The sequence below is a fragment of the Stigmatopora argus genome, chromosome 1 (genome assembly GCF_051989625.1).
Source record: "Stigmatopora argus isolate UIUO_Sarg chromosome 1, RoL_Sarg_1.0, whole genome shotgun sequence".
In the NCBI taxonomy this organism is placed as follows: Eukaryota; Metazoa; Chordata; class Actinopteri; order Syngnathiformes; family Syngnathidae; genus Stigmatopora; species Stigmatopora argus.
This window is the reverse complement of record NC_135387.1, coordinates 18,808,621-18,835,066: the sequence shown is the minus strand read 5'-3', so window position 1 is coordinate 18,835,066 and position 26,446 is coordinate 18,808,621. Positions and strand designations below refer to the sequence as shown.

Sequence of the window (26,446 nt, the reverse complement as noted above, 5' to 3'; positions counted from 1 at the left end):
AAAACGACTACATATATGTCCTGTAATATCTACTGTAGAAATATTAGGACACCATTCTTTAGCCTTGCACGCTGAAAATTTGTTTTTCACATTGCTTATTTTCTGTCTATAATGATTTTAATGAAATAATAACTTGAGCCATTTTGGTCGGAATAATTGACTCAGCAGATGCATCTGCACGGCAGCTTTACAGTGACGCACAAAGCCCACCGGTACCTCAACCACTACTATTCTTATCCTAAGAACGTAAGGACCATTGTTCACTTGTTTTTTTTTGCATGGGGAGTAATTGTCTCATTTTAGAGGAATGCATTCGTAACAACTTGTGTTTTGCTCTACGAGAGTCGTGATGGTGCTAAACTAGCTAGCTAAAAAAAAGTACTAATCAGCAAGGGCGAGTTGTGACGTCATTTTGTGTGCGCCGAAGAAGACGCTAAAGTAGAAGAACACTTGATTCGTGAGCAAAGACTTTGGACGAAATGAGAATGTTTAATTAAACTATTATGCATAGTCACTGCTATATTAGTATTACTAAATTAATTTTACTAACATTGATTTCTTCATTGTACTGAAAAATTGCCATTGGTGACACTGACATGGAGTCTTCATTGCGCCCTAGTTTGTAGCCTGGTCTAGAATTACAAAGCGGTAGATGATCCCTCGGATTTTTGTTGTTGTTGTTGTTGTTGTGAGATCTTTGTGGTAGACGTTTGTGCTAAACAATATAATTAAAATGATATTCTGGCCACCTTGTCAATCATAAGGTTTTTGTGAAAAGCATGTCAGCTGCAAAGCAGCCACCACTACGCTACCAATCATCTGTGTTCTCATTTTATGCCATTCTTTAGCGCCCAGACATGTGGAGGTGACAGACATGTTACACATCAAACAGACAATGTCTCTCTTCAGAGACTCTTTTAGGACGTATCATTTTAAAACACTGACTCGTGCCTGTAGCACTTTGTGGAGCAACAGCAGCAAAGGGGCTCTTGTCCTGTTTTCCCAGTCCACAGACGTCCATGAGAACCTTTCCTTGGAGGAATGGATTGAAGCCAACGTGGATCTGAATCAACGTAACGTTCTGTTGCTGTGGCGCAACACGCCAGCTGTGGTTATTGGGCGACACCAGAATCCGTGGAAGGAGTGCAACCTGTCGCTCATAAAGAGATCGGGGATATCTTTGGCACGCAGGCAAAGTGGTGGAGGCACAGTCTTCCATGACCTAGGTAACCTGAACTTGACCTTCTTTGCTTCAAAAAAGGCGTATGACCGCCAGAGGAACCTGAAGGTTATCACCGGCGCCCTGAATTGTCTCCGGCCCGGACTAGAGGTCAAAGCAACCGAACGATTCGACATATTCCTGAAGGGGCACTACAAAATCACAGGTAGGTTTGTATATGAACAAAAAAAATCTGCTGAATTCCCCAAATTGCTCCGCTCAGTTTAACTTAAAAATTTACAACAAGCATGTCTTTCACTGTATGGCAAGAGGATCCTTTGTCTCTGGTCGTTCTAACATGATATTGTTGACTCCAGGAAGTGCCTCGAGAATTAGCCGTAAGTCGTCGTACCATCACTGTACCCTGCTGCACTCGTCCGACCACTCGGCCCTCTCCCCCGTGTTGCACTCCAGCTGCCAGGGTCTCCGCAGCAACGCCACGCCTAGTGTGCCCTCCCCAGTGACCAACTTGGTGGATCATGAACCCACGCTGACATGGAAGGAGCTCCTGGAAGCACTAGCTGATCAGTACAGTGCAGGTAGTAAAATCTCAGCTCAATTTGTAATGTTTCCTGCACTAAAGTAAACACTAAATTAAGCACTATTTTCCATTCAAATGGACGGGTAATGAATGAACCCATTCTACTGTCTTATTTTATGTGAATGCCAGTTTGGATGGATGTAATCAGTCGGCTGTTTTCCGTGACTTTTTTTTTCATTTTTTTGTCCTCAGAGTTTGGTGGCAGTGCTGCAATGAATCTGGTGAATCCGGCTGATGACGCCGCGTTTCCGGGGCTCAGCGGCAAGTCGGCAGAGTTGCGAGGATGGCATTGGATCTTTGGAAAGACGCCCAAGTTCAGCGTTCAAACGCTACTGAAAATGACGGACGATCTTTCTTCAGCAGGGCGCGCCGTCGAGCTGTGTTTAGAAGTTAAAAACGGTGTGGTTGATAGCTGCAAGTTAGACGTTCCAACTGACTGGCTTCCGCTCAGTTTGAGTCGTGAGCTGAGTGGAGTGCTAGAGGGAGAGCGATTTTGTCCACAACGTACTGCTGCAGCTTTTTCGATGCTGTTGCGCTGTGAGAGCGATGAGAAGCAGGATAGACTGCGGAGACTTTGTGATGCCATATTGGCTATAATGGGCTAAAGTTTAAACCCAACCTTGAACAGTATATCCACTGTTAGACATGTTTTGGTTTTCGGCGGAACCACTTATTGTGTTGTGAGGTACAACATGCTCAAATGAGAGAAAACCAAACAACAGTTGTTCCATCACTTGAATATTTATTTCATTGTGTGACCATGTTTGTAACTCAAAACACAACATCTCAATGGTTTATTGTCCTTGGGCACCACTCCCATAAACTCAGTCGTACATGCAGAATTGTTTTATTAATTCAACACTGGAGCGTCTTTGAGTATGAATGGCTGTTGTAAATTTATGCCATGGCATTTCAATCAATTCTAGTCTGGATTTGAACTTCTTGAAGTGCGTTTCCATATCTTTAAAAATAACTTTTAATATTATATTTTAGATATATATTTATAATCTTTTATGACATATTAAAAAAATTGCAGTAGAATTCAGTCATTTTCTGAATTGCACATCCTCACAAGGGTCGCAGGGGGTGCCGGAGCCTCTCACATCTTACTACGGACACCAGGTAGGGGACACCCTGAATCAGTTAAAAATGTTAGCATTTATCATTAAGGTGGTGGAAATTAATTGAAATGACGATATGTTTACTTATTATATTGTGAGCCCCAAAGTTTTATACTCGCACCTCAAATGATTCAAGTTAAGAGTTTACAGCGCTTAGCAAAAAAGCCAAAGCCACTTGTCTCACTTGGTGACTTTTCTATGAATCGAACTAAACGTTTTTTTTCTAACTTTTCTAAATCTTTCCTCTAAATATTGTGTAACCAACTACGCTGTTCTACGTTAGAAACCAATTCCCGATAAATATAAATATAATGTTATGTACGTACTTTTAAACATCATTCTATTTTGATGTTTTTGGAAAAGCAAATGGAGTGTGACCTCCTGTCGGCGAAAACCAATGACAATCTTTGATCGATGTGATCCATTCGTGTACCGTGTGCATGCGTGGAGAAGCGGAGAACCTCGGCTCTCGTGATGGAAAAGAAACAGAAGAAATCCGGGGAGGACAGGTAGGGAAAGCCTCCATGGATATTAACAATGGCTTTTTCCTAGCTAACACGCGGCGCCACCGGGCCTCTGTTTGTTCAGTCCTCGCGAAAACGTGCGAGTTTTCACCACAGACTACCTCGGTTAGCTTAGCGGCTAACCACGAGTCGCTGGCTGCGAGAGTTGAACTCCTAAGTCATTTTTTCCCGGATTTTGCAGTTTAGCAGATGTTACACAATAAGACAGGCCGTTTACATGCCGTGCTTTCAAACTCTTTAAAAGCAGCTTCGAGAGCCCGCCGGCGTGAGATGACAATCAGCCATGTTAGCTAGCATATAGCTGCCCAAAAGTCATCAGAAGATTACGCTCGTATCATGATTTACGTGTTCTTATTCGTTCCGGGATCATTGATACGCTTTGGTCCCCTAAAAAAAAAACAAAGTTTTTGTTTTTCGGATTGTAAACATCGCACTGTGTGATAAAATACAATGTAAATAAAGTTGTTTTATAAAGGTTAATAGTAACGCCGAAAATGACACTGGAGTAAATTTGTGTGTGTATGCCTTTAAGGGGCGTAACCAAGGAGTTTCATCAGAAGTCCATATTTTGGTTAAAATGATACTTTATCCCAATGTAAATGTCTTTATAACATGTTGTGCCATGAGATTAATTTCAAAAGGAAGTATGTGCACTTTGACTAGACTCAAGGACTGAAAGGTTAAATTGAAAGCGTGAATTTAGACGTCACAATTTTAAAATCACCAACGTCAAGTCTGTTCTGTAGGGAATTTTGCTTATTTTTGCCCCTAAACGTAACTGGAAATATTCACTGGTAATAAGAAGGTGTGTGCACTTGTGCAACCATGTTCTCACCATTTGAAAATCGGGTGTAAACATTTTACACCCACTGCAGATAGTAGATAGACCACCACTGTGTGGTTGCGTAAAAGTGCTGTGAGAAATCCTCAGGTGTGCCATGGGAAATGATCCAATTTGACTAATTCGTGCCAATTATGTTTTTCGCTAGCAATATTGAGTGAGACGCTGACCAAAATGCGCTTCCTTTTGTACAGCGTGAAATGCAATCAATACTTGATTGGGTAAGTGACTATTTTGGGGATTCATAAAGAAAAAAATGGCTGGCAATTATAGATTCATAAAATGTAAACACACACACACAATTGATCAAATAACCAACCCAATCCAAATAATATTCTAAATTCGAAAATAAAATAAAATTATTTTCTACTACTTAACTCATTGCCTGCCATTGAGAACAATAGACGTCCAATTCATTTAAACTGGGAGGGTTGGCTCCACTGCCAGCCTCCACCACTCAAAAAAGACTAAACATCTATCGGCATCAATGAGCTAACGATTTCAATGAGTGTTACTTAACCTGCGTATCCAACGTAGCCATTCATACAACAGAAGAGTGCCACCTGTTAAGTAAGCATGCCCAGATTTCACACTGTAAATAAATTCTACCCGGGAGTGTTGCAGGGGGGAAAAAAGGTTTTGAGCAAATGTCGAGTCAGCGTGTCCGCTTGTTCTGACAGAGGGACCAGAGTGAACAGGTCTATTCCCCTTTTGACAGTGGCCTTTTGACCCACTGATTTTGACTCCCTCAGCACGAAAGATGACGACCTCGATGCTTTGGCGGCAGAGATTGAAGGCGTGGGATCCTCCAAAGACTCAAAAGGGAAGAAGAAGAAAAAGGGAGGAAAGAAGGATGATTTTGAGTAAGTAGCATTATTTTTTTAACTGCTTATTTCACTTGCTTTACTCGTCACTAGCCTTTTTTTCAACTGCTGCAGTGAGGATGACATCCTGAAGGAGTTGGAGGAATTATCCTTGGAGACACAAGGCGTGCAGGGAAAGGTATGGAATATTGGTCTTCAGATGCCCATCCCATTTTGTTGTTGGCTCTCAAAATTCTGAGGAATTTTAAAGTCATTCAAGGTGGTACAATAACCAATAAGTACCCCCAATTGGTACAATTATTGTTTGCGAGTTATCTCAAGTCATTTTTTAACTTTTGAGTGAATAATCCAGTTTCTGTCCTTTTACACTGTCTTTGTGTAGAAAGATGATGTTGCAGTAGAAGATGTTATCGAGCCTCCTAAACCAGAGAAGAAGAAAACCAGGAAGGGGAAGGCGCAAGGTGCCAGCTCTGATGAGGTGGAGAGCAATAAAGCCAAAGGTGCAAATGAAGAACTGAGGAATGGAGAGCAGAAAGAGGTGACAAGAAGAAGGCAACACCTTATTTTATTTTAAACCTGCCTGTTGTTAATAATGCCAGTCTTTCACCTCAAGGTGGGACCCGCCGCTCTGTCCGACTCGGATGACGAGAGCGGCTCAGGTTCTCGCTCGAAGACCAAAAAAGGCAAGAAAGCTGCCAAGAGACCTAAGGGCTCTGATGAAGACGCAAGCAGAAATGAGAAAGAGGCCGATTCCGAAGATGACGAAGAATTCGTCTCTCAAAGGGACAGGAAAAATAAGGACAAAGGCAAAGCTGCAAAGAGTGAGGATGAGGACCAGCTGGAGGAAGATGGCAACTTCAAGATGAAAACCGCAGCCCAGAAGAAGGCGGAGAAAAAGGAGCGAGAAAAGAAGAAAAAGGAGGAGGAGAGGCTCAAGCAAAGGAAGCTGAAGGAGACAGACGTGGACGCAGATGTTAAAAAAGAAGCTGAGAAAAAGACGGCTGAGGCCCCCATCCCGCAGGCACCTCCTGTTGCAGACTTAGATGTGGATGAGCAGGAAGGAGCAGAAGCGGCAGGTGACGGTAAGTCATTCACGTGCCCGGACACACGGGCGAGAAACCAGTCAACCTGATTGTGTGTGTCCAATCAGACGATGGGGACAAGAAGAGAAAGGACAAGAAAAAGAAGAAAGGAGAGAAAGAAGAGAAGGAAAAGGAGAAGAAAAAGGGAGGAAAGAATGATGATTTTGAGTAAGTAGCATTATTTTTAACCACTTATTTCACCTGCTTTACTCGTCACTAGCATTTTTTTCAACTGCTGCAGTGAGGATGACATCCTGAAGGAGTTGGAGGAATTATCCTTGGCGACACAAGGCGTGCAGGGAAAGGTATGGAATATCGGTCTTCAGATGCCCATCCCATTGTGTCGTTGGCTCTCAAAATTCGGAGGAATTTTAAAGTCATTCAAGGTGGTACAATGACCAATAAGTACCCCCAATTGGGAGGGATTTAAAACGGTTGGCTAGCAATCAATTCAGGGTGTTATCCTACTGCGCATAGTTAGTAGGGATACGCTCCAGCGCCCCCACGACCCTTGTGAGAAGACTCAAAATGGAAAATGAATGAATTAAAACTGTCGCATGTAAAAATTGAACTTACAAATGCCCTGGCCTGAGCATGCAATTTTCTGATATATTTGAGCAAGGAAGAAAGGGTTTAGCAATGTAGAGGCTACGTTTGACTAGCATAACTCATTGATGCCAATAGACGACCAATTCATTCAAACTGGCAAGGGCTGGCAGGAATCGTTTGCGAGTTATCTCGAGTCATTTTGTAACTTTTGAGTGAATAATCCCGTTTCTGTCCCTTTACACTGTCTTTGTGTAGAAAGATGATGTTGCAGTAGATGTTATCGAGCCTCCTAAAGCAGAGAAGAAGAAAACCAGGAAGGGGAAGGCGCAAGTTGCCAGCCCTGATGAGGTGGAGAGCAATAAAGCCAAAGGTGCAGATGATGAACTGAGGAATGGAGAGCAGAAAGAGGTTAGAAGAAGAAGGCAACACCTTATTTTATTTTAAACCTGCCTGTTGTTAATAATGCCAGTCTGTCACCTCAAGGTGGGACCCGCCGCTCTGTCCGACTCGGATGACGAGAGCGGCTCAGGTTCTCGCTCGAAGGCCAAAAAAGGCAAGAAAGCCGCCAAAAGACCTAGCTCTGATGAAGACGAGGATGAAGGCGCAAGCAGAAATGAGAAAGAGGCCGATTCCGAAGATGACGAAGAATTCGTCTCTCAAAGGGACAAAAAAAATAAGGACAAAGGCAAAGCTGCAAAGAGTGGGTACGAGGACCAGCCGGAGGAAGATGGCAACTTCAAGATGAAAACCGCAGCCCAGAAGAAGGCGGAGAAAAAGGAGCGAGAAAAGAAGAAAAAGGAGGAGGAGAGGCTCAAGCAAAGGAAGCTGAAGGAGATGGAGGTGGGCGCAGATGTTAAAAAAGAAGCCGAGAAAAAGACGGCTGAGGCCCCCATCCCGCAGGCACCTCCTGTTGCAGACTTAGATGTGGATGAGCAGGAAGGAGCAGAAGCGGCAGGTGACGGTAAGTCATTCACGTGCCCGGACACACGGGCGAGAAACCAGTCAACCTGATTGTGTATGTCCAATCAGACGATGGGGACAAGAAGAGAAAGGACAAGAAGAAGAAGAAAGGAGAGAAGGAAGAGAAGGAAAAGGAGAAGAAAAAGGGACCCAGCAAGGCCACCGTGAAGGCCATGCAGGAGGCTCTCGCCAAGATGAAGGAGGTAAGCTTTTGGAAGTGTGTGGAGGGCAACACACTTGCTATTGAGCTCCTTAGACATCAGAGCTCCCCTTTGTCCTTGTAGGAGGAGGAGCGAGCCAAGAAAGAGGAGGAGGAGCGGATTAAGAGGCTGGAAGAGATGGAGAAGCAGAGGCTGGAGCAGGTAGGAAACCTATTGAAGGAGTCAGACGTCCTGTTGGCTTGAACTGCCCGCCGTCCATCCGTGACATAACTACATTTGATAACGGGATTTCTTTGTGTCGCAGGAGCGCCTTGAGCAGGAGCGCAAAGAAAAAAAGAAGCAGAAGGAGAAGGAACGGAAAGAGCGCCTGAAGAAGGAGGGCAAGTTGATGACTAAATCCCAGAAGGAGGCGCGGGCTCGGGCCGAGGCGACGCTCAAAATGCTCCAGGCTCAAGGTATCGTGGCCAAACTAGTTCGCCGCAGAGCGCGTCGCATGTCATCGTCTGACTTATGTCATCGTGTAGGGGTGGAGCTGCCATCCAAAGACTCTATGCCAAAGAAGAAGCCCGTGTACACGGACAGGAGAAAGAAGAAGCCCATTCCTCAAACTCCAGAAGGTATGAGTAATGATTGTTCTGCCCGATGTGCAACTTGTCGCTCTTTAACACGTTACATATGCATTCACATGCTTATATTTTGACATCCGGTGCCTTAAAGCCAGAACTCTGAGTCCTGTGATCCAGCGTGTGCAATACTTTGCTCTGTTTGGTGTCCTCAATCGTCTCCTGATGTTACATTCACCCAAGACAGGTTTTTAGCTCGTTAGCGTTACGCCATTGTTACACCCTGCATTTAATCTTAAAACACAAGGAGAAATAATCACAACATTGATACGTTGTTGTTTCTTCAATCCAACTTTACTGTAATATTATCAACACAAAAACCCATAACATACAATTACACCCATATATATATATATATATATATATATATATATATATATATATATATATATATATATATATATATATATATATATATATAATCAACACGTTAGAACCCAAAACAATGTACAATTACACTCGTTCAACATACGGTCATAACTTGTTATATATTTTCTTTTTACAACTTCGAGAAGTCCTTCTACTATTCAACAGGGCAAACAATGCAATATCACTAACATAACTTCCTTGCCATGACCGTCATAGACACTGTACAGGATAATGACGGCCGAAAGTAGCGTGCTAAATGCTATTCCATGTGCATGACCCAAGACTCGCACATTCACGCTCGCAATTCAAAAGTAAATAAACATTACCAAACATTATCTCCTTTCTCACACGCTAAACAGTGTATATTGGAAACCACCAACTCAACCAGCCTCTACAACAAACAGCATACCTTAAAACGCAGGGAGAAATAATCACAACAGTGATACGTTGTTGTTTCTTCAATCCAACTTTACTGTAATGACTAAAAATCTCCCGTGCCTCAAGCTGTGCTAAGACATCAATAATTGAATACCGATATTTTTTAACATGCCACACACTTGCCATATGGATCAAAGGATCAACAATCGAACACCGATACACACATCCAATCCAAACTAGTTGTACATTCTCAACATGCAATCGTTAATAAATCAAACACTCTAGCATGTCACACCATTGTCATGGAAATGTTGTCGTTAACAAAAACAATACTGCTCATTAGCGATATCTTGTGTTAAACAAAAAAACATTGTGTTTAACAATTTTCTGCATGCTTTGTCCTGTTCTCCCTTTACATTTCTCATTCTCCTCTCTTTTTAGCCGAAACGCCTTCGGTGACCTCCCCAACAACAGAGACGGTGGAACCTATTACACCGGAGCCCGAGGTGGTGACACAGTCTCCAAAGCCAGGTGAGAGGTAGGAGGTGTGTACATGTGAAGGGCGGATGCGGCAGCTCCTGGCTTTTTTTTTTTCTCGCTTAGAGGTGAAGGGAGATTTTGCCGTGGATGATTGGGAGGCTATCGCCAGTGACGAGGAGAAAGGTTAGCCATCAAGCACGGTTGCTCGGGAGTAGCCGCCATTCATTGGACATTGGCATTACTCATTGGAGACACTCTCTGGCAGAGTTGAAAAAAGTCCACATTGAGGTGAAAGAGCAGCCCGTCAGCCAACCGGAGCCCGCCGCTAGCGAAGAGGAGGAGGAAGAGGACGAAGAAGATGATGATGACGACGAGGAAGAAGAGGAAAGTGAAGAGGCGCCGGAGGAGGAGCTGCCAAAGGAGGCGGCAGTGGGCCAGGGCAAGAAGTCTAAGGCAAAGGAGAGCGAAGACGACAGCAGCGAGAGCGAGGACGATGACGACGACAGGACCAAAGAAGAGCGTCTGTACGACCGAGCTAAGAGGCGGATCGAGGCGAGTGTCCGCGGCGCCTGAGGGGCGAGGCAACGCCACTCTTTTGACTCACCTCTTGTGGTCCTTGTAGAAACGGAAAGTGGAAAACCTCAAGAATGTCGACACCAACAGGTTGAGAGCGCCGGTCGTGTGTGTGCTTGGACACGTCGATACTGGGAAGACCAAAATTCTTGATAAGGTACACAACGCTGGCTTCTGAAATCTATCATTAGATGGACAAGTCGATTTACCTTGTGTCGCTGCTGATAGAACGAATCACTGCACTTGTTTTCTATAGTGCGGATCGCCTGACTTGTTTCCGAACATTAACTTGGGCTGTTTTCGGCCTTTTTGCTTTTTCACCCACACAGCTGCGACACACCAACGTACAGGATGGGGAAGCAGGAGGAATCACCCAGCAGATTGGAGCCACAAACGTCCCGAAAGAGACGATTGAAGAGCAGACCAAGATGGTTAAAAACGTACGATAACGCTCACCCACCACACGCACTAACAAAGACACCGTTGCGATATCACGGCTTGTTTTTTTGAACCCTTGCAGTTTGACAAAGAAGGCATGAAGATCCCTGGCATGTTGATCATCGACACACCAGGACACGAGTCGTTCAGGTGAGAGAACTGATCCGCGAGGCGGTCAAAAAACAAAATGGTGTCGGCGAGTGCGATTTGACCTCACAAATCCTTGTTTTTGACCAGTAACTTGAGGAACCGAGGTAGCTCCCTATGTGATATTGCCATCCTGGTGGTGGACATCATGCACGGTTTGGAACCGCAGACCATTGAGTCCATTAACTTGCTGAAGGAGAAGAAATGTCCCTTCATTGTGGCACTCAACAAGGTGACTTCGCATCAGCTGCCTATATTCTAGCAATCTTAGTGAGCGACCATTCTGCTCGTCAGATTGACCGTTTGTACGACTGGAAAAGGAGTCCCGAGACGGACGTCTTGGCAACTCTGAAGAAACAGAAGAAAAACACCAAGGATGAGTTTGACGAGAGGGCAAAGGCCATCATTGTGGAGTTTGCTCAGCAGGTGAAGTTTATTCAATTAAGTAAAAACAAGCTTTCAATTCCACAAAGATGTTTAAGAAGCCAGGATCCACCAAGGTGTTGTCTAATGCTCTCTCGCTCACTGTCTCCCCAGAGTCTCAACGCCGCCCTGTACTACGAAAACAAGGACCCCAGGACCTTCGTGTCGCTGGTTCCCACGTCCGCTCACAGCGGCGACGGAATCGGAAATCTTATCGCGCTTCTAGTCGAGCTGACGCAGACCATGTTGGCCCGCCGGGTCGCGCATTGTGACGAGCTTCGAGCTCAGGTCATGGAGGTAAATGCGTTGACCTAAAGCGCAAGAATCGACATCGAGACCAACAATTGCTGATTTTGCGCTTGGTTTAGGTGAAAGCTTTGCCCGGCATGGGCACCACTATAGACGTTATCCTCATCAACGGGCGACTACGGGAAGGTGAGACCATCATTGTTCCCGGAGTGGACGGACCAATCATCACACAGATTAGAGGGCTGCTCCTACCGCCTCCTCTCAAGGAGCTCCGGGTCAAGGTACGTCGGTCGTCGCCACATCTACATTGATGTTAACATGCGCTTGGATATCCCCGACTTGAAATATTCAATGATGTGAAACCAATGGTGGCCGATCGATAAAGCGTCTTTTTCATAAACAAGTGCAGAAGGAAAATTCTTAATATTCAACACATTTCGTTTTTAATTAGAATTGTGTTTTGTGTTTGCATTTTCGGTGAAAAATACCGTATTTTCACGACTATATGGCGCACCGCATTTAAAGGCGCAGTGTCAGTAACGAGTGCTATTTCTGTATTTGACACACAAGACGCACCGCTCCGCATTACACTGGTCTACTGCACCACATTATACGGGTCTACATAGAGGCTGGGGTTACGTTATGCATCCACTAGATGGTGTTGCGCTAAAGGGAATGTCAACAAAACAGTCAGAAAGGTCAGCCAAACTTTATTAATAGATTACAAATCAGCTTTCTGACAACTCCATTCACTCCCAACATGAATAAACAACAGGTTTTTTTTATTTTCTCCGAGGTTAAAGTATTAGTATTTTCATGACACAGCAATAGCATAATAACTCATGTTGAACAGGTGGGCATCTCACCAAAGTCGTCATTAATCGAGTCAGTAATTTTCTGCCTTCCTGAAAGCTCGGACCACAGTTGAGACTGTGAGACAAAGTGTGAATTAATGTGCTAGATAGACCTCAATCGAAATGCAACGCCGTTTTACATATCTCAGCATTCACCATGCACCGGAAATAGAGTCTGGGGCTGCTTGCCGTAGTTGCGAGAGCTGTTGCGGCTCAATATTTATCCATATAATATGCCGTCATTCCGGCTGGATTGACAAAAGAACTCCAGCTGCTAGATTGGCGTAAACAGCATTCAAAGCTAGACTACGAACTATATATAAATTATATATGGATCAATAGAGCCACAACAGCTCTCGCAACTACGGCAAGCAGCCTCCGACTCTATTTTCCCCGTAGAAAAATAGTGTGCAGTGACTGCTGGGATATATAGTTCTTTTGTCAACCAATTGACAGCGGCCGTCATTTACCAGGGTGGATTTACATTTTGCCGCTAGATTTTGGCGTCAACAGAGCATTCAAAGCTAGACTGCGAACGATATATATATATATATATATATATATATATATATATATATATATATATATATATATATATATATATATATATCGTTCGCAGTATATATATATATATCGTTCGCAGTCTAGCTTTGAATGCTCTGTTGACGCCAAAATCTAGCGGCAAAATGTAAATCCACCCTGGTAAATGACGGCCGCTGTCAATTGGTTGACAAAAGAACTATATATCCCAGCAGTCACTGCACACTATTTTTCTACGGGGAAAATAGAGTCGGAGGCTGCTTGCCGTAGTTGCGAGAGCTGTTGTGGCTCTATTGATCCATATATAATTTATATATAGTTCGTAGTCTAGCTTTGAATGCTGTTTACGCCAATCTAGCAGCTGGAGTTCTTTTGTCAATCCAGCCGGAATGACGGCGAGCACCAAATTAGTGTGCTCACCATCATACTGGGTGTATTGACAGAAGAACCACATATCCCAGCATGAATCGCGCACGGGGCAAAATGAAGTCGCAGGCTGCTTACCGTAGTTGCGAAACCTGTAGCGGATGGTGTACCCTATCGACTGATTTATTTTATTTTATCGTGATAACAATTTTAGTATTGGTCCATATATAAAGCGCACCGGATTATAAGGTGCCCTGTGTATTTTGGAGAAAATGTAAGACTTTTAAGTGCGCCTTATAGTGGTGAAAATACCGTATGTATTTTCCTGATTCACTTACCATCTCTGTTATTTTTTTTTCTATCTGACCTGCTTGTCGTTGAATCTTATTTAAATGATGTACGTAGTTCCCCTTTCCTTGGAAGAACTCCACTTGTCGCCCCTTTTTTTTTAAAATCATCTGTTCAGCAAATGACTTGAAACTCCTGAGAAATTGCACAGGAAATGGCCTCAGGAGGTGTTGCGCAGTAAACAAAAAGTTCATGTATATCCCAGTGTCAGTATTTTATTACTCTACATAATTCAGTTTGTTTTGACCAGCGCTGAGGTACCATTTTATGCCTTCTTAATCATTGATTGATTGATATTTTGTATTTTTTGGTCAATATGCAGAACCAGTATGAGAAGCATAAAGAGGTATCAACATCTCAGGGCGTGAAGATTCTGGGCAAAGACCTGGAAAAGACGCTGGCAGGGCTTCCCCTGCTGGTGGCGCACAAAGAGGATGAAATACCCGTTCTCAGGGTATAATTCCTGCATCTCAACACACACACACGGAAGCTCTGGAATCTAACCAGCTGAAATGTACTGTCTTTTAGGATGAGCTTATCCATGAGCTCAAACAAACTCTGAACTCCTTCAAGCTGGAGGAGAAAGGAGTATACGTGCAAGCATCCACGTTGGGATCCTTGGAGGCTCTGCTAGAGTTTTTGCGCACATCTAAAGTACCTGTGAGTACCAATAATCAATCTATTATATTACCTCAATTTCACAATGTATGGGCAACATTTCTAAAAGGAGAAATAAAAATTAGTGTCGCACCGATACCATTTTTGGGGCTTTTTCTTCTTGTCCCTTTTCTAACCAAGCTAATTTCACCTTAGACGCTCATGTCGATGTTGGTTAGGACTGAACAATTTTGGGGGGAAAATGACATTTTCACCAGATAACTTGAAGAGTTCTGTTGGGGAAGACTGGTTGACTAACTATGACCACAATTTATTGATGTTTATTCCATGCTAAGACAATAACCGAACATCCTCCAATTGGACTATGGCGATAGCGGTCTTCAAACGACAACATACTATCGTTCAGGCTTAACGTTAGTGTTCACAAAACTTAAAATTCTGCCTGGTATTTCCATTCAACATGTACATTTAGCCACCATTTCAAGTATAGCCACACATGACCGCTAAAGGACCATATTCAACAACACTTGGCAGCAAAAACTAGTATCAATGTATACTACTAATATTTACTAGTAATCAGTGTTCTGCTAAAAATACAACTCACCACGACGCCATATCAGATTCCTGAAATTGGTGCAATGTGTTTGTGTGTGCAGTATTCCGGCATCAACATCGGTCCTGTCCACAGGAAGGATGTGATGAAGGCTTCGGCCATGCTAGAGCATGACCAACAGTACGTTCATTTTTTTTCTTCGCCTTTTCAACTGGATCAGACGCCAGTCATCGTGATTATTGAGTGAGCCGGTGCCCGTTCGGACGTTGCGGTTTCTTCACAGGTACGCTGTGATTTTGGCGTTTGACGTGAAGGTGGAACGAGATAGCCAGGAAATGGCCGACAGCTTCGGCGTCCGCATTTTCTCCGCGGAAATCATCTACCATCTTTTTGACGCCTTCACCAAGTACCGCGACGACTACAAAAAATCCAAACAGGAAGAGTTTAAGTAAGATCCCAGCTTTTCAGGTGCACTTTCAATGTGCGGTTATAATTGGACCTTTCCTCTGTGTTTGCGTGATTCCAAAGGCACGTGGCAGTGTTTCCTGTGAAGATACGTGTCCTTCCGCAATTTATATTCAACTCAAGAGATCCAATTGTAATAGGTGTCAACGTGGAAGCTGGCATTCTTCGGCAAGGGACACCACTGTGCGTTCCGAGTAAAGGGGTGAGTGAGCTTGCAAAGTACTACCGAAAGGGAGTCGAGAACAAAGCGAATAATATGACTAAATTATCAGCGTTTTACATGAGCAATGCTAATCTGTTGGGGGAACTGAACTCAGAGACATACAACGTGTCACAGGCTGTTCATGACGTGTGTGTGTGCATTTTAGTTTGTGGACATCGGTATAGTCACCAGCATCGAGATGAACCACAAGACAGTGGACACTGCCAAGAAAGGTCAAGAGATCTGTATCAAAATTGAACCCATTCCCGGCGAGTCGCCCAAGATGTACGGCCGACATTTTGAGGCCACCGACATAATTGTCAGCAAGGTGAGTCCCGCTCAAGGCGGTTTTGTGTCATTGCGGTCACAGTTATTCACGAGAAAATAGCTGCTGCTAATTTTATTAAGCTTGCAATAAATCAATTAATCGTACCAATTAGCCTACGTAATAGTACTAGCAGTGGATATACATTTTTATTTACAGTTTTAGTTTATTCACCATGTTTGTCTTGTGTGGTGATTTATTACAACCCTGGTTTGCTGATATAAGGGGAGTGTTAGCTATTGACCATTCTGCATTATTGATTTCAAAAGCATCATTCAGAATTATTTGCACTTTGTACTCCAGTATATTTGAGAGAATTGATGATCCGTCTTAATTTACTTTCGTTTAGGCGAAATATGTCGAGGGCACTACAACAATTGCTTCAAATATGAGCTCCGGTGTCTTTCAGAGAGCTAATTGCCGATTGCGCGGTCAAATTCATTTTGCAGATCACGCGGGCGTCCATTGACGCGCTGAAGAACTGGTTCCGGGACGACATGCAGAAGTCGGACTGGCAGCTGATAATGGAACTGAAAAAGACCTTTGAGATCATCTGAGCGGCGCTCGCATTAAAATGGCGTCACCTCTCTTCCAATCACCGCACGGAACGAAAGGTTTCCCCCCGTGAGAGCGCTCTCGTCCAGCGTGCCCCGGGTGGAAAAGTGCCACTCTGAAACATTTCACTCTCAGTATCCCGACGTGCCTGTTGTCTTTCTTGTCCTCTGCTCTGATTCTTGGCTGCTGTCGCTTCCCGTCTCCGCCTCCAAACCGACGGACTCTCTGACGAGCTTAACGGGCCCTCGCTTTACGGGTGTGCCGAGGTACGTTGTGGGTGGGATGCTACAATACGCGAGCCAACAGCAGGGGTGCCAGTCGCCGGTTACAAAGACAACTCTCTGTCGATCCCTTTTGCTGTGCGTTTTTTGGGCCGCGTCGGCAGCGGTTGGAAGTTGACAGAGGACGACCCTCGCAAATGTTTTACTGAAGTGCTGATGTAATAAATTCCCGTGAAACTTGTGTAGTGTGTGCGTGTGTGTGGCCAAGTGTTCCGTCAACTCGCATGTTAAGAAGTGTAGCAAATATTTTCTTTCTAGTAAACTTTTTTAGTCTTTAGTCCAAACCTGTCAACCTCGACCAATTCCTCCCATTAGTAATGATTGAAATTCCCCTTAATAAGCAATTAAATTAAAAAAAAAGGACAAATGCAATGCGTCACATATTTACTCACATAGGGCACACTTAAAAGTAAAATTTTCTCCAAAGTGGACGGGGTGCCCAATCAGTATGCACTAAATTCCAGATTCTGTAGATGTTGCTGTATGACGCTGAGAGCTCAACTGTCTGGGTACATTGCTTGCTGACACGCTATAAATGGTGGAAAGGCGGACGTCTGAAAAGGGAATGCGCATGTCATGCTTAAAGAATGACTATTAGCAGTCGACGATGACATTTTGATCTGCTACCCGTAACCGAAACAACCCGGACTAGAGCCGAAATGGGCAAATAATCGGTTTTACAAAAACATTTTAAAAAAATCCCGTACAATGTTCTTACACAATTTGAAATGACCAAAAAAGGTATAAAATACGGGAAAACATGTTGACAGATATGTGAGTGAGTCACTAACGAGTTACACTTTATTTATAACCTAGTATGCTATAGATTAATTGTTCCATATATTCAATACAAATATATTACACAGATCTATCTGGCAAGCTCCAATTGAGAGCTTTTCAAAGGAGGAACCTTAACAAAAACGTAGGCCACAAGGGTATATCAAATGTCACTAATGTCCTCATGTTTGGAGTGATCATTCCACTTTTTGGTTGCTCTACCTGTTTTCCTGTCAGTTGTCGCTCGGAATAAAAAGTCCATGAAGGTCCAAATGAACGTTGGCAGGAATGTTGGCCCGCGCCAGCTCTGTCAGTGTCTTGGCGTCGAGAACAAGCATGAATGGGCTGGTGTTTGGGTCCGGGGAGATGACAGATGACAAAATGACACCTGAGATGGAGTGGTGGAATGGTTAGAACTGTAACATCATGAGAGTCCAAAAAAAAACTTGGTGAGAGCTCACCATCGTCTTCATCCACGGCCCCGGGCGATGCAACAAACACTGGTTCTGACGGGTAGCAATTGTCCTGATGCCATTCCAGGTGGGTTTTGGCTACTGTGTCAACCTTGATAATCTGGAAGAAAAAAGTTGTCATGTTTCAGGTCTCTGCTTTAAGGATCTTGTCTCTCGTAGTACTGAGGAGTAGAACAACCGAAAGGCTGACCTTGTTTGGTTGTGTTGACCAATCCACTTTGGAGCCATAAAAGTATCTGTATTTTTTGCCGTTGAACTTGTAGTTGATGTTGGGCAACTCCAGCCCTGGTGAAAGATAGCAAACTTGAGCATGGATTCCATTTTCTGCTGGTGCACAGATTTGTCCCAGTGCGAGTTTGCTCCTTTTCTACAGTGGCGTGAATGGACAATGGCCTTTCAATAAGTGGTCGACATTATTTGTTTTGTTGTTGTTGTTCACCCAGAATGTGTCCGTTTGAAAGGTACTATTGGTATAGAACTAAGATAATTCAGTGCACTCCGAGGTAGAATGACAAGGACAACAAAGTAGCCGAGAAGGGTTTTGTAGTCCAATTCAACATGTCCACATTGAGGCAAAGTTCCAGGTCACGTCCCACCTGCGTGGGTTTCCTTTGGGTACTCCGGTTTCCTCCCACATTCCAAAAACATGCATGGTAGGCTGATTGGACACTCTAAATTGCCCCTAGGAATGAGTGTGACCGTGAATGGTTGTCCTTTGTCTCCTTGTGCCCTGCGATCGGCTGGCCACCGATTCAGGGTGTCCCCCGCCTCTGGCCCCAAGTCAGCTGGGATAGGCTCCAGCACCCCCCTCACAACCCTAATTAGGATGAAGCGGTTCAGAAAATGAGATGAGAAGTAGCAACTGACTTTACCAACCTAGGAACAGCATTTGGGGCTGGCAGTAGACTTGACCATCATCCTTCATGACCGCTGTGGCGGTCGTGTCTGCCAGATTCACCAGGTTGCTTTCTTTTGGAGAGTCCTCAACATTTGGAGTGTAGGAATACATCCATAATTGAATAAAACATTCCATCAAACCAATAACATCAGTTATTAAAAACGGCTTTCTTTCAAAATTCTGACTGGATTCTGCAACAAGCTTGTCAATAACCTAAAAAATTGTGTTGCTTTAGCTAAAATGCATCTGATTCAGTTAAATGTGTACGGTATTAAATACAGTAATACCTTGACATACGAGAAATTTGAGATACGATGAATATTCAGAGGACATTTTTGACCTGAGATCCAGGTAGTCCTTTTCAAGCTCCGCAGTGATATTCATGACGAGAGGGAGGGGCTTCCTTTAATATGGATAAAGGAGAAACAGTTAGCGAAAGTAAAGCAAACTGGTTCCATAACTTTAAAAAACAAATTTAGATGTGTCAAGGTATCACTGTAGATCAGATCCGTAATGGAGTGTTTGCAGTCAGTGCAACCCAGTTTTGCTTCCCAAGTGGCCTCGCGCCTTACTTTGGTGACGTGCAGCGGCAGGACGAAGCGCTGGCTGACTGGCGGCGAGGCGTTGGCGTTGGCCTCGATGAAGCTCTCGGCGTTCAACCTCAGGTTCTTCATGTAGAACATGTCGTAAAGATTGCTGTCCTGATAGGCGATCAGATCGAACACCACATGCTCCTCCGTCTCGTAGGCGTTGATGTGATGAAAGACTACCAGGGGGTCGCCGTAGAAAGAGGTGGAGACCCTTTTGCCCGTCCTCCGGTGGAACAGGTGGAAGAAGGTCTAGGAAAGAGCAGAGGGTCATCTGCGGGTCCGAGGTCAACACTGTCTCAAAGGCAGGGGTGGCCTAGTGCGGTCCTCGAGAGCCCCTATCCGGTCTGTTTTCCATATCTCCTTCAGTTTCAACACACCTGAATCAAATAATCTGGATCGGTATCAAGCTTCTGGACAGCTTGCTGATGAGTTGATCATTTGATTCAGGTGTGCTAGAGGAAGGAGACATGGAAAACTCGAGGACCGGATTCGGCCAGCCCTGCTCAAAGGCGTCCGTCCGCCTACGCTTGCGTCCTTGTCGAAATGAAGGCAGCTTCCCCAGTTGATGCCACGGAAGTAGGCGGTGGCTAGTTTGGCGATGTTCACTTTGAAGGGTTGCTCCACAAATACGATGAAGTTCTCGGTCAGGCCGAAGCTGTGGAAGTAGCTCGGGGACAGCGTGGAGCGGAAAGGAAGCGAGCAGATTTGCTGGACCTGCCGGAGAGCGCCTTCCTTCTTTTCCCAACCTGAAAGAAGGCAAAAGATTTTTTGATACTCTTGACCTTAAACCATGGAAAAGAATTGACACGGCCTAACAGCACCAGTCAAAATGGATTGGACGTCTTACGCCGTTAATGACAGCCAATGAATGAGTTGAATGTTGTTGTTAAATTCCAACAATTTGTCTTTGATTAATTGCTTAAAAAATAGAAACGGATTATTTCCGCCATCTCTATTTTGTAGGATTTAAACGATATTTATTGTGTAATGGACTTTTCTCTTTTGAGATGGCGAACCTTTGAACCTTTGTCTTGTACGTTCAATTTAAACTAAATTTGACACTTCCACATCATCACATTCAGTTTTATTCGCAATTTATCTCTTGTATTAGAATCCTTTATTTAGTCCCAAAAAGTAGTAGTTTAATGCTTTTCCTGATTGAAGTTTTATATAAAGCTCGTGTAGAACAAAGAAAAAAGACATTTTAGGTCATGAACTAAAACCTTTATCTCATGATAGTTGACTGCTAATAATGTGCTCTATCGAAGGAGTAGCACAATATTCATCGAAGGAAAGCAAAAAATGTTGGAAAACTAATTGATTTACTTATTTATGTGACCACTTATTCATGTTGACTACTACTAATTTATTTATGACTTCTTTATTATTTGTTTATTTTTATTATTTATTGATTCTTTATCTCTTTGTTTGTCGATGTTATTTGTGGCCTTCCCTACTTATGTTGTTGACTACTTATATTGATTATTTATTTATTCCTTTTATTGATTGATTATTTATCTGTTTGTTTGTTGTTGTTATTTGTGCACTTCACTACTGATTTATGTTGTTGACTACTTATTTATTTATTACTTACTTATTATTTATCTGTTCATTTACTGTTGTTATTTGTGCCCTTCCCTACTTATGTTGTTGTCTACTTATTGATTATTTATTTATTAGTTATTGTTATTATTTATTGATTATTTATTTGTCTGTTTGGTTGTTGTTACTATTTGTACACTTTATGGTGAGGCTAAATCTTATTTTTCTTGTATAATGACAATAAAAAGCATACAATTCAATTGAATTCAATTAAACTAACAAATTGCTTACCTGAAGCATCAGCTGGGACTTTAAAGATGACATACTTTGGTGGACCAAGGCCCATAATGGCCGTGCCCATGTTGTATGTATTGCCTTCATCATCGTAGTGAGGATGAGCTGTTGCCAAGTTGATGCTAATATGATTCCTGTAGTTGATCTACATGGAAAAAGAAAGTTGTGGTTGAAATGAAAGCCTGGTCTGGAATTTCGCAGAATTTGCGAGAGTCACCCTTCCGATGGTCTCCAAACTGGCGGGATCGATTTGGGTCATGTAGTTGATCTCGGAGGAGGCGTAGTAGTCCTGACCGTAGCGGATGATGTTAATCATGTTGTTGTCGGTAAAGTCGGGAATGATGTTGCTGAGATGGGTCATTGCTCTGGCGAGGAAAACACATTCTCAGCTTTTATTTATTATTTTAAATTTTAATTTTTTTTTGTTTATTTTTTTTTACATGTATATATACATATACACATATATACACACATATATACACATAGATATACACATACATACACACATACATATATACATATACACAAACAGATATAGACATAAACACATGTATACATACACATATATACACACATATATACATATACACACATACATATATATATATATATATACATATATATATATATATATATATATATATATATATATATATATATATATATATATATATATATATATATATACATATATATACATATATATATATATATATATATATATATATATATGTATATATATATGTATATATATATATATATATATACACACACACACATATATACATATACAGACGCTCCCCTACTTACGAACACAATTGGTTCCGAGCGATTGTTCATAAGTTGAATTTGTTTGTAAGTTGATTCAGTGCTATATTTTGTATTATAATTTATGCTTAAGGCTGATATAAGTATATTGAAGGTTTATATAAGTGCATTTGTATGTTTAAGGCTTGTATAAGTAACACGCATTGGTTTGTACTGAAAAAAAAAACATTTAATAAAATGGAGAGAATATGTACAGTACTGTAGAGAGAGAGAGAGAGAGATTTATGTATTAGAAACTGAAACTTTCAGAGGTCACTGTGGTCCAGTGGCAAAGACAATGGGTCAGAACTTCAGGTGGACTCGAGTTCAAATCCACTCTTTGCATTTCTCAAATTGTTTATTGAGGTAATGAAAAGGATAGATATAACTTCCAATCACATCATTTCAGAAGTCACTGTGGTCCAGTGGCAAAGACAATGGGTCAGAACTTCAGGTGGACTCAAGTTCAAATCAGAAATGAGTTCAATTCCACTCTTTGCAATTCTCAAATTGTTTATTTAGGTAATGAAAAGGATAGATATAACTTCCAATCACATCATTTCAGAAATCACTGTGGTCCAGTGGCAAAGACAATGGGTCAGAACTTCAGGTGGACTCAAGTTCAAATCAGGAATGAGTTCAATTCCACTCTTTGCAATTCTCAAATTGTTTATTTAGGTAATGAAAAGGATAAATATAACTTCCAATCATGTATAGGCGGGCCGCCTCGTGGTGTAGTGGGTAAGTCACCTGCCTGCGACGTGGGTGTCGAGGGTTCATGTCCCGGTGTCGCCAGTCAACGACTGTATGGTGTCGGCAGTCAGCCGAAGGCTGACTGTCGAACACCACCAGGAACCCCCCCCCCACTCGCAACTGTCTTCCGGTCAGCCGAAGGCTGACCGGAAATATTGTTTTGCTGAAAAAAATGACTAAGTCTTTATTTGAATGAAAAAAGGATTACCCATATACTGAACTACTAGTGCAGTGATTAGTCAAAAGAGAGCGGGATTCGAACCCCATCTCCCACATGGCAGTCAAATCCACTAACTTGAGGTCTGTCTGACCCATTGTCTTTGCCACTGGACCACAGTGACTTCTGAAATGAGATGATTGGAAGTTATATTTATCATTTTCATCACCTCAATAAACAATTTGAGATTTGCAAAGAGTGGACTTGAACTCACTCCAGATTTGAACTTGTGTCCAACTTCAATTTCAACCCATTGTTCTTGCCACTGGACCACAGTGTCTTTTGAAATGATGTGATTGGAAGTTATATTTATCCTTTTCATTACCTCAATAAACAATTTGAGAATTGCAAAGAGTGGAATCAAACTCACTTCTGATTTGAACTTGAGTCCACCTGAAGTTCTGACCCATTGTCTTTGCCACTGCACCACAGTAAAGTTGGAAGTTGTATTTATCCTTTTCATTACCTCAATAAACAATTTGAGAATTGCAAAGAGTGGAATTGAACTCACTCCTGATTCCCACCTCATGTACTGACCCAATGATTTTGCCAGTGGACCACAGCAACAACTAGAAGGTGAAGAATCAGAAGTCAGATTTATTCACCGATTCTCTTAGCCTTACTTGCTATGTCATTTTTTAAAGAAAAAAGCCTTACTATACTATGTCATTTTTTAAGAAAAGAAGCCTTACTATACAATATCGTTTTTTTAAGAAAAAAAGGCTTCCTCTACTATGTCGTTTTTTAGGAAAAAAGCCTTACTATACTATGTTGTTTTTTAGGGGGGAAAGCCATACTATACTATGTCGTTTTTTAGGGAAAAAGCCTTCCTCTACTATGTCGTTTTTCAAGAAAAAAAGCCATGCTATACTATGTCGTTTTTTAGGGGGAAAAAGCCATACTATACTATGTCGTTTTTTAAGAAAAAAAGCCATACTATACTATGTCGTTTTTTAAAGGAAAAAAGCCATACTATACTATGAAGTTTTTTAGGGGGAAAAGCCATACTATACTATGTCGTTTTTTAGGGAAAAAGCCTTCCTCTACTATGTCGTTTTTCAAGAAAAAAAGCCATGCTATACTATGTCGTTTTTTTAGGGGAAAAAAGCCATACTATACTATGTCGTTTTTTTAGGAAAAAAAGCCTTGCTATACTATGTCGTTTTTTAAGAAAAAAAGCCTTACTATACATGGTCTTTTTTAAACAAAAAAGCCTTAGTATACATGGTCATTTTTTAAGAAAAAAGCCTTACTATACATGGTCTTTTTTGTGAATAAAAAGCCTTACTATACTATGTCGTTTTTAAAGAAAAAAAAGCCTTACTATACTGTGTCGTTTTTTAAAGAAAATAAGCCTTACTATACTATGTCGTCTTTAAAGAAAAAAGCCTATACTATGTTGTTTTTTAAGAAAAAAGCCTCACTATACTATGTCGTTTTTTACGAAAAAAAGCCTTACAATACTATGTCGTTTTTTTTAAGAAAAAAAGCCTTACAATACTATGTCATTTTTTTAAGAAAAAAAGCCTTACTATACTATGTCGTCTTTTAAGAAAAACGCTTTACTGTACATGGTCGTTTTTTTAAAATAAAAAAGCCTTACTATACATGGTCATTTTTTAATAAAAACCCTTAATATACATGGTCATTTTTAAAGAAAAAAGCCTGACTATATATACATAGTATTTATTTTTTAAACAAATAAAAGCTTTACTTTACATAGACCACTTTTTTTTTAAGAAAAAGCCTTACGATGTCCAGCCATTCAAGTCATTTTGCATGCCAGCTTTACGTTTGTACCAAATCTCGGGGTATTCTTTGCTCAGTTATGAAGCACGTCTAATAAGATGAATAAATATTTGACATTATCGTCGACAAGGAAAAAGAGTGTCGCCAAACTTTCGTCAAAACATATACACACACACATACACATATACATAAATACATACACACATATACATGTATATATACAGTTTTTGACGGCACCTGGAAAAGATGTTTTTGCAGGGGTCAGGATAGACCATGGTGCCAAACTCGGAGACCACGATCCGACCCTCCTTCATGTTTTTCTTATAGGTTTGGCTTTTCAGGAACTTACTTCTGTAAAACACATCGCCTGGACAAAGCAAATGTTGAGATGATGAGTCCAAAATGTTGACTCCAAAAGACAATACACGGCATGGTCATACCGATACCACCTTGGCACAGTGGCAAGCATTTTTTTTTTCAATCCAAATGCTGGTTACTATGATTGCCGCTATTCAAAGGTGGATCACGGCTGGCGAACGATCAACGCTACTCACCGTCTTTAAAAGTAAAGCTGTGAATGAGGGACATCCCATCGAACCAGTGATTGTACTCCGACTCACCCACGGAAAACAGAGCCGGCCCATTCCTCATTAGCGTACCCTGCAGCCATGTTGGCAGGTGACCTGCAAGGCAATTTGGAAAAATTGACATTCAAATGTATTGATCTCGAAAGTAAAACACAACTGAACTGCATGTGGCGGCGATCACTCACCTTGAACATGAGCTTTCACAGGTTCAGGGGTTTCCTTCCCGTTCTGTAAGAATAATGACTGCATTTTTTTAAGATCAGACGGACTCTTTCCCACAGCTGCTGTGCGACTAAGTTCGGGACCGTGTGGACACGGGACACGTTTCCACTTATCTGTCTGTGCGAGGCCAATAAAAGTGACATAAGAGCTGTCGTGGCATTGCTTGTGAAGTTTGAAATATTCCATTCATTCTTTTTTTTTTAAAATCGGATTCCTAAGCATGGTATTGTTGATATTTCGTCATGTCACTTGTTCAGACTTAAATATTGAATTTTAATGAATAAAACTGTATTAGTTAGTAAGGAAAGAGAAAAAAAAGTGAGCTGCATGACTCAGGAATTACATAATCGAGGCTAAAGTTGTTACCATAGGTTGACCAAAGGTAAGTCTGAGTGTTTATTTATTTTTAAATCCTTTAAAATATAGTTGTAATTGAATATTTAATGTATCAAGAGTTGGAGTCATATAAGAAATATATATAATACATACATTTATATATTATAAAATCCAATAATATGTTCCATGAATATTTAAAAATATAAAAACTATATTTGGTTACCACTTCATACAGCAATATTGAAAAATAGGTTTTAAGGTATCACACTGTTATTTTCAGTCCGTTACATTTTCAACATAATTTGTTTTTTACCGTACTTGAGTCTATTAGTCCCATTTACACAAGGACAAATTATTTTTGTCTGTACATAAGACACAAATTTATGTGTACTATGTGTTGATATATATAAAAAAAAGACTTGGTACAAATGAACTTCAGACTCTTATCTCCAATTCTATTATCAACATCACGTGCAACATGCTTCTTTTGGCCCTCTGAATGTTCTAAATGCTGAAAAATTAATAACAATTAAGTATATATTTTTTTACACTAATGCTACGGTTGGATATCAAATAGAGCCCCTGCAAAATA

The 26,446-nt window shown here is 41.7% G+C and overlaps 3 protein-coding genes across 4 annotated transcripts; 2 read left to right on the top strand and 1 right to left on the bottom strand.

Moving 5' to 3' along the window:
- Window positions 1-158: 158 nt before the first annotated feature.
- On the top strand, window positions 159-2,602 carry lipt1 (lipoyltransferase 1). Its single transcript, XM_077606410.1, has 4 exons — window positions 159-246; window positions 849-1,385; window positions 1,537-1,758; window positions 1,953-2,602. Exons 2-4 carry the CDS (start codon window positions 875-877, stop codon window positions 2,363-2,365), a joined length of 1,146 nt encoding a protein of 381 aa, XP_077462536.1. The 5' UTR covers window positions 159-246; window positions 849-874; the 3' UTR covers window positions 2,366-2,602.
- Window positions 2,603-2,748: 146 nt separating this feature from the next.
- eif5b (eukaryotic translation initiation factor 5B) lies at window positions 2,749-16,790 on the top strand. 2 transcript variants are annotated; one of them, XM_077606398.1, is made up of 30 exons: window positions 2,749-3,390; window positions 4,999-5,109; window positions 5,185-5,248; window positions 5,453-5,608; window positions 5,684-6,152; window positions 6,221-6,320; window positions 6,394-6,457; window positions 6,957-7,109; window positions 7,185-7,662; window positions 7,731-7,864; window positions 7,946-8,023; window positions 8,127-8,277; window positions 8,347-8,439; window positions 9,634-9,723; window positions 9,796-9,855; window positions 9,938-10,224; window positions 10,295-10,402; window positions 10,575-10,685; window positions 10,766-10,833; window positions 10,921-11,062; window positions 11,125-11,256; window positions 11,368-11,550; window positions 11,622-11,783; window positions 13,933-14,064; window positions 14,139-14,270; window positions 14,885-14,961; window positions 15,065-15,229; window positions 15,310-15,448; window positions 15,615-15,776; window positions 16,223-16,790. In XM_077606398.1, exons 1-30 carry the CDS (start codon window positions 3,356-3,358, stop codon window positions 16,328-16,330), a joined length of 4,344 nt encoding a protein of 1,447 aa, XP_077462524.1. In that variant the 5' UTR covers window positions 2,749-3,355; the 3' UTR covers window positions 16,331-16,790. The 2 variants fall into 2 exon arrangements, with proteins under 2 accessions (XP_077462524.1, XP_077462526.1); XM_077606400.1 differs by lacking the exons at window positions 5,185-5,248; window positions 5,453-5,608; window positions 5,684-6,152; window positions 6,221-6,320.
- Window positions 16,791-16,978: 188 nt separating this feature from the next.
- bco1l (beta-carotene oxygenase 1, like) lies at window positions 16,979-26,445 on the bottom strand. Its single transcript, XM_077606401.1, has 11 exons — window positions 25,482-26,445; window positions 25,264-25,392; window positions 24,947-25,076; window positions 21,401-21,548; window positions 21,181-21,328; window positions 19,873-20,093; window positions 19,330-19,596; window positions 18,736-18,841; window positions 18,050-18,144; window positions 17,848-17,959; window positions 16,979-17,774 (listed from the first exon to the last, which is right to left on the bottom strand). Exons 1-11 carry the CDS (start codon window positions 25,702-25,704, stop codon window positions 17,620-17,622), a joined length of 1,734 nt encoding a protein of 577 aa, XP_077462527.1. The 5' UTR covers window positions 25,705-26,445; the 3' UTR covers window positions 16,979-17,619.
- Between the last annotated feature and the right edge of the window lies 1 nt (window position 26,446).

What these genes read in the sequence shown, in the direction of transcription:
- lipt1 (XM_077606410.1), top strand. Translation starts at nt 875, where the DNA reads ATGTTACACATCAAACAGACAATGTCTCTCTTCAGAGACTCTTTTAGG. An exon ending in GGGGCACTACAAAATCACAG is followed by an intron (nt 1,386 to 1,536) that starts GTAGGTTTGTAT and finishes TGTTGACTCCAG; the next exon opens with GAAGTGCCTCGAGAATTAGC. An exon ending in AGCTGATCAGTACAGTGCAG is followed by an intron (nt 1,759 to 1,952) that starts GTAGTAAAATCT and finishes TTTTGTCCTCAG; the next exon opens with AGTTTGGTGGCAGTGCTGCA.
- eif5b (XM_077606398.1), top strand. Translation starts at nt 3,356, where the DNA reads ATGGAAAAGAAACAGAAGAAATCCGGGGAGGACAG. An exon ending in GGAAAGAAGGATGATTTTGA is followed by an intron (nt 5,110 to 5,184) that starts GTAAGTAGCATT and finishes CAACTGCTGCAG; the next exon opens with TGAGGATGACATCCTGAAGG. An exon ending in TTCGAGCTCAGGTCATGGAG is followed by an intron (nt 11,551 to 11,621) that starts GTAAATGCGTTG and finishes CGCTTGGTTTAG; the next exon opens with GTGAAAGCTTTGCCCGGCAT.
- bco1l (XM_077606401.1), bottom strand. Translation starts at nt 25,704, where the DNA reads ATGGAATATTTCAAACTTCACAAGCAATGCCACGACAGCTCTTATGTC. An exon ending in TGTGAAAGCTCATGTTCAAG is followed by an intron (nt 25,393 to 25,481) that starts GTGAGTGATCGC and finishes ATTGCCTTGCAG; the next exon opens with GTCACCTGCCAACATGGCTG. An exon ending in CAGCTTTACTTTTAAAGACG is followed by an intron (nt 25,077 to 25,263) that starts GTGAGTAGCGTT and finishes TGCTTTGTCCAG; the next exon opens with GCGATGTGTTTTACAGAAGT.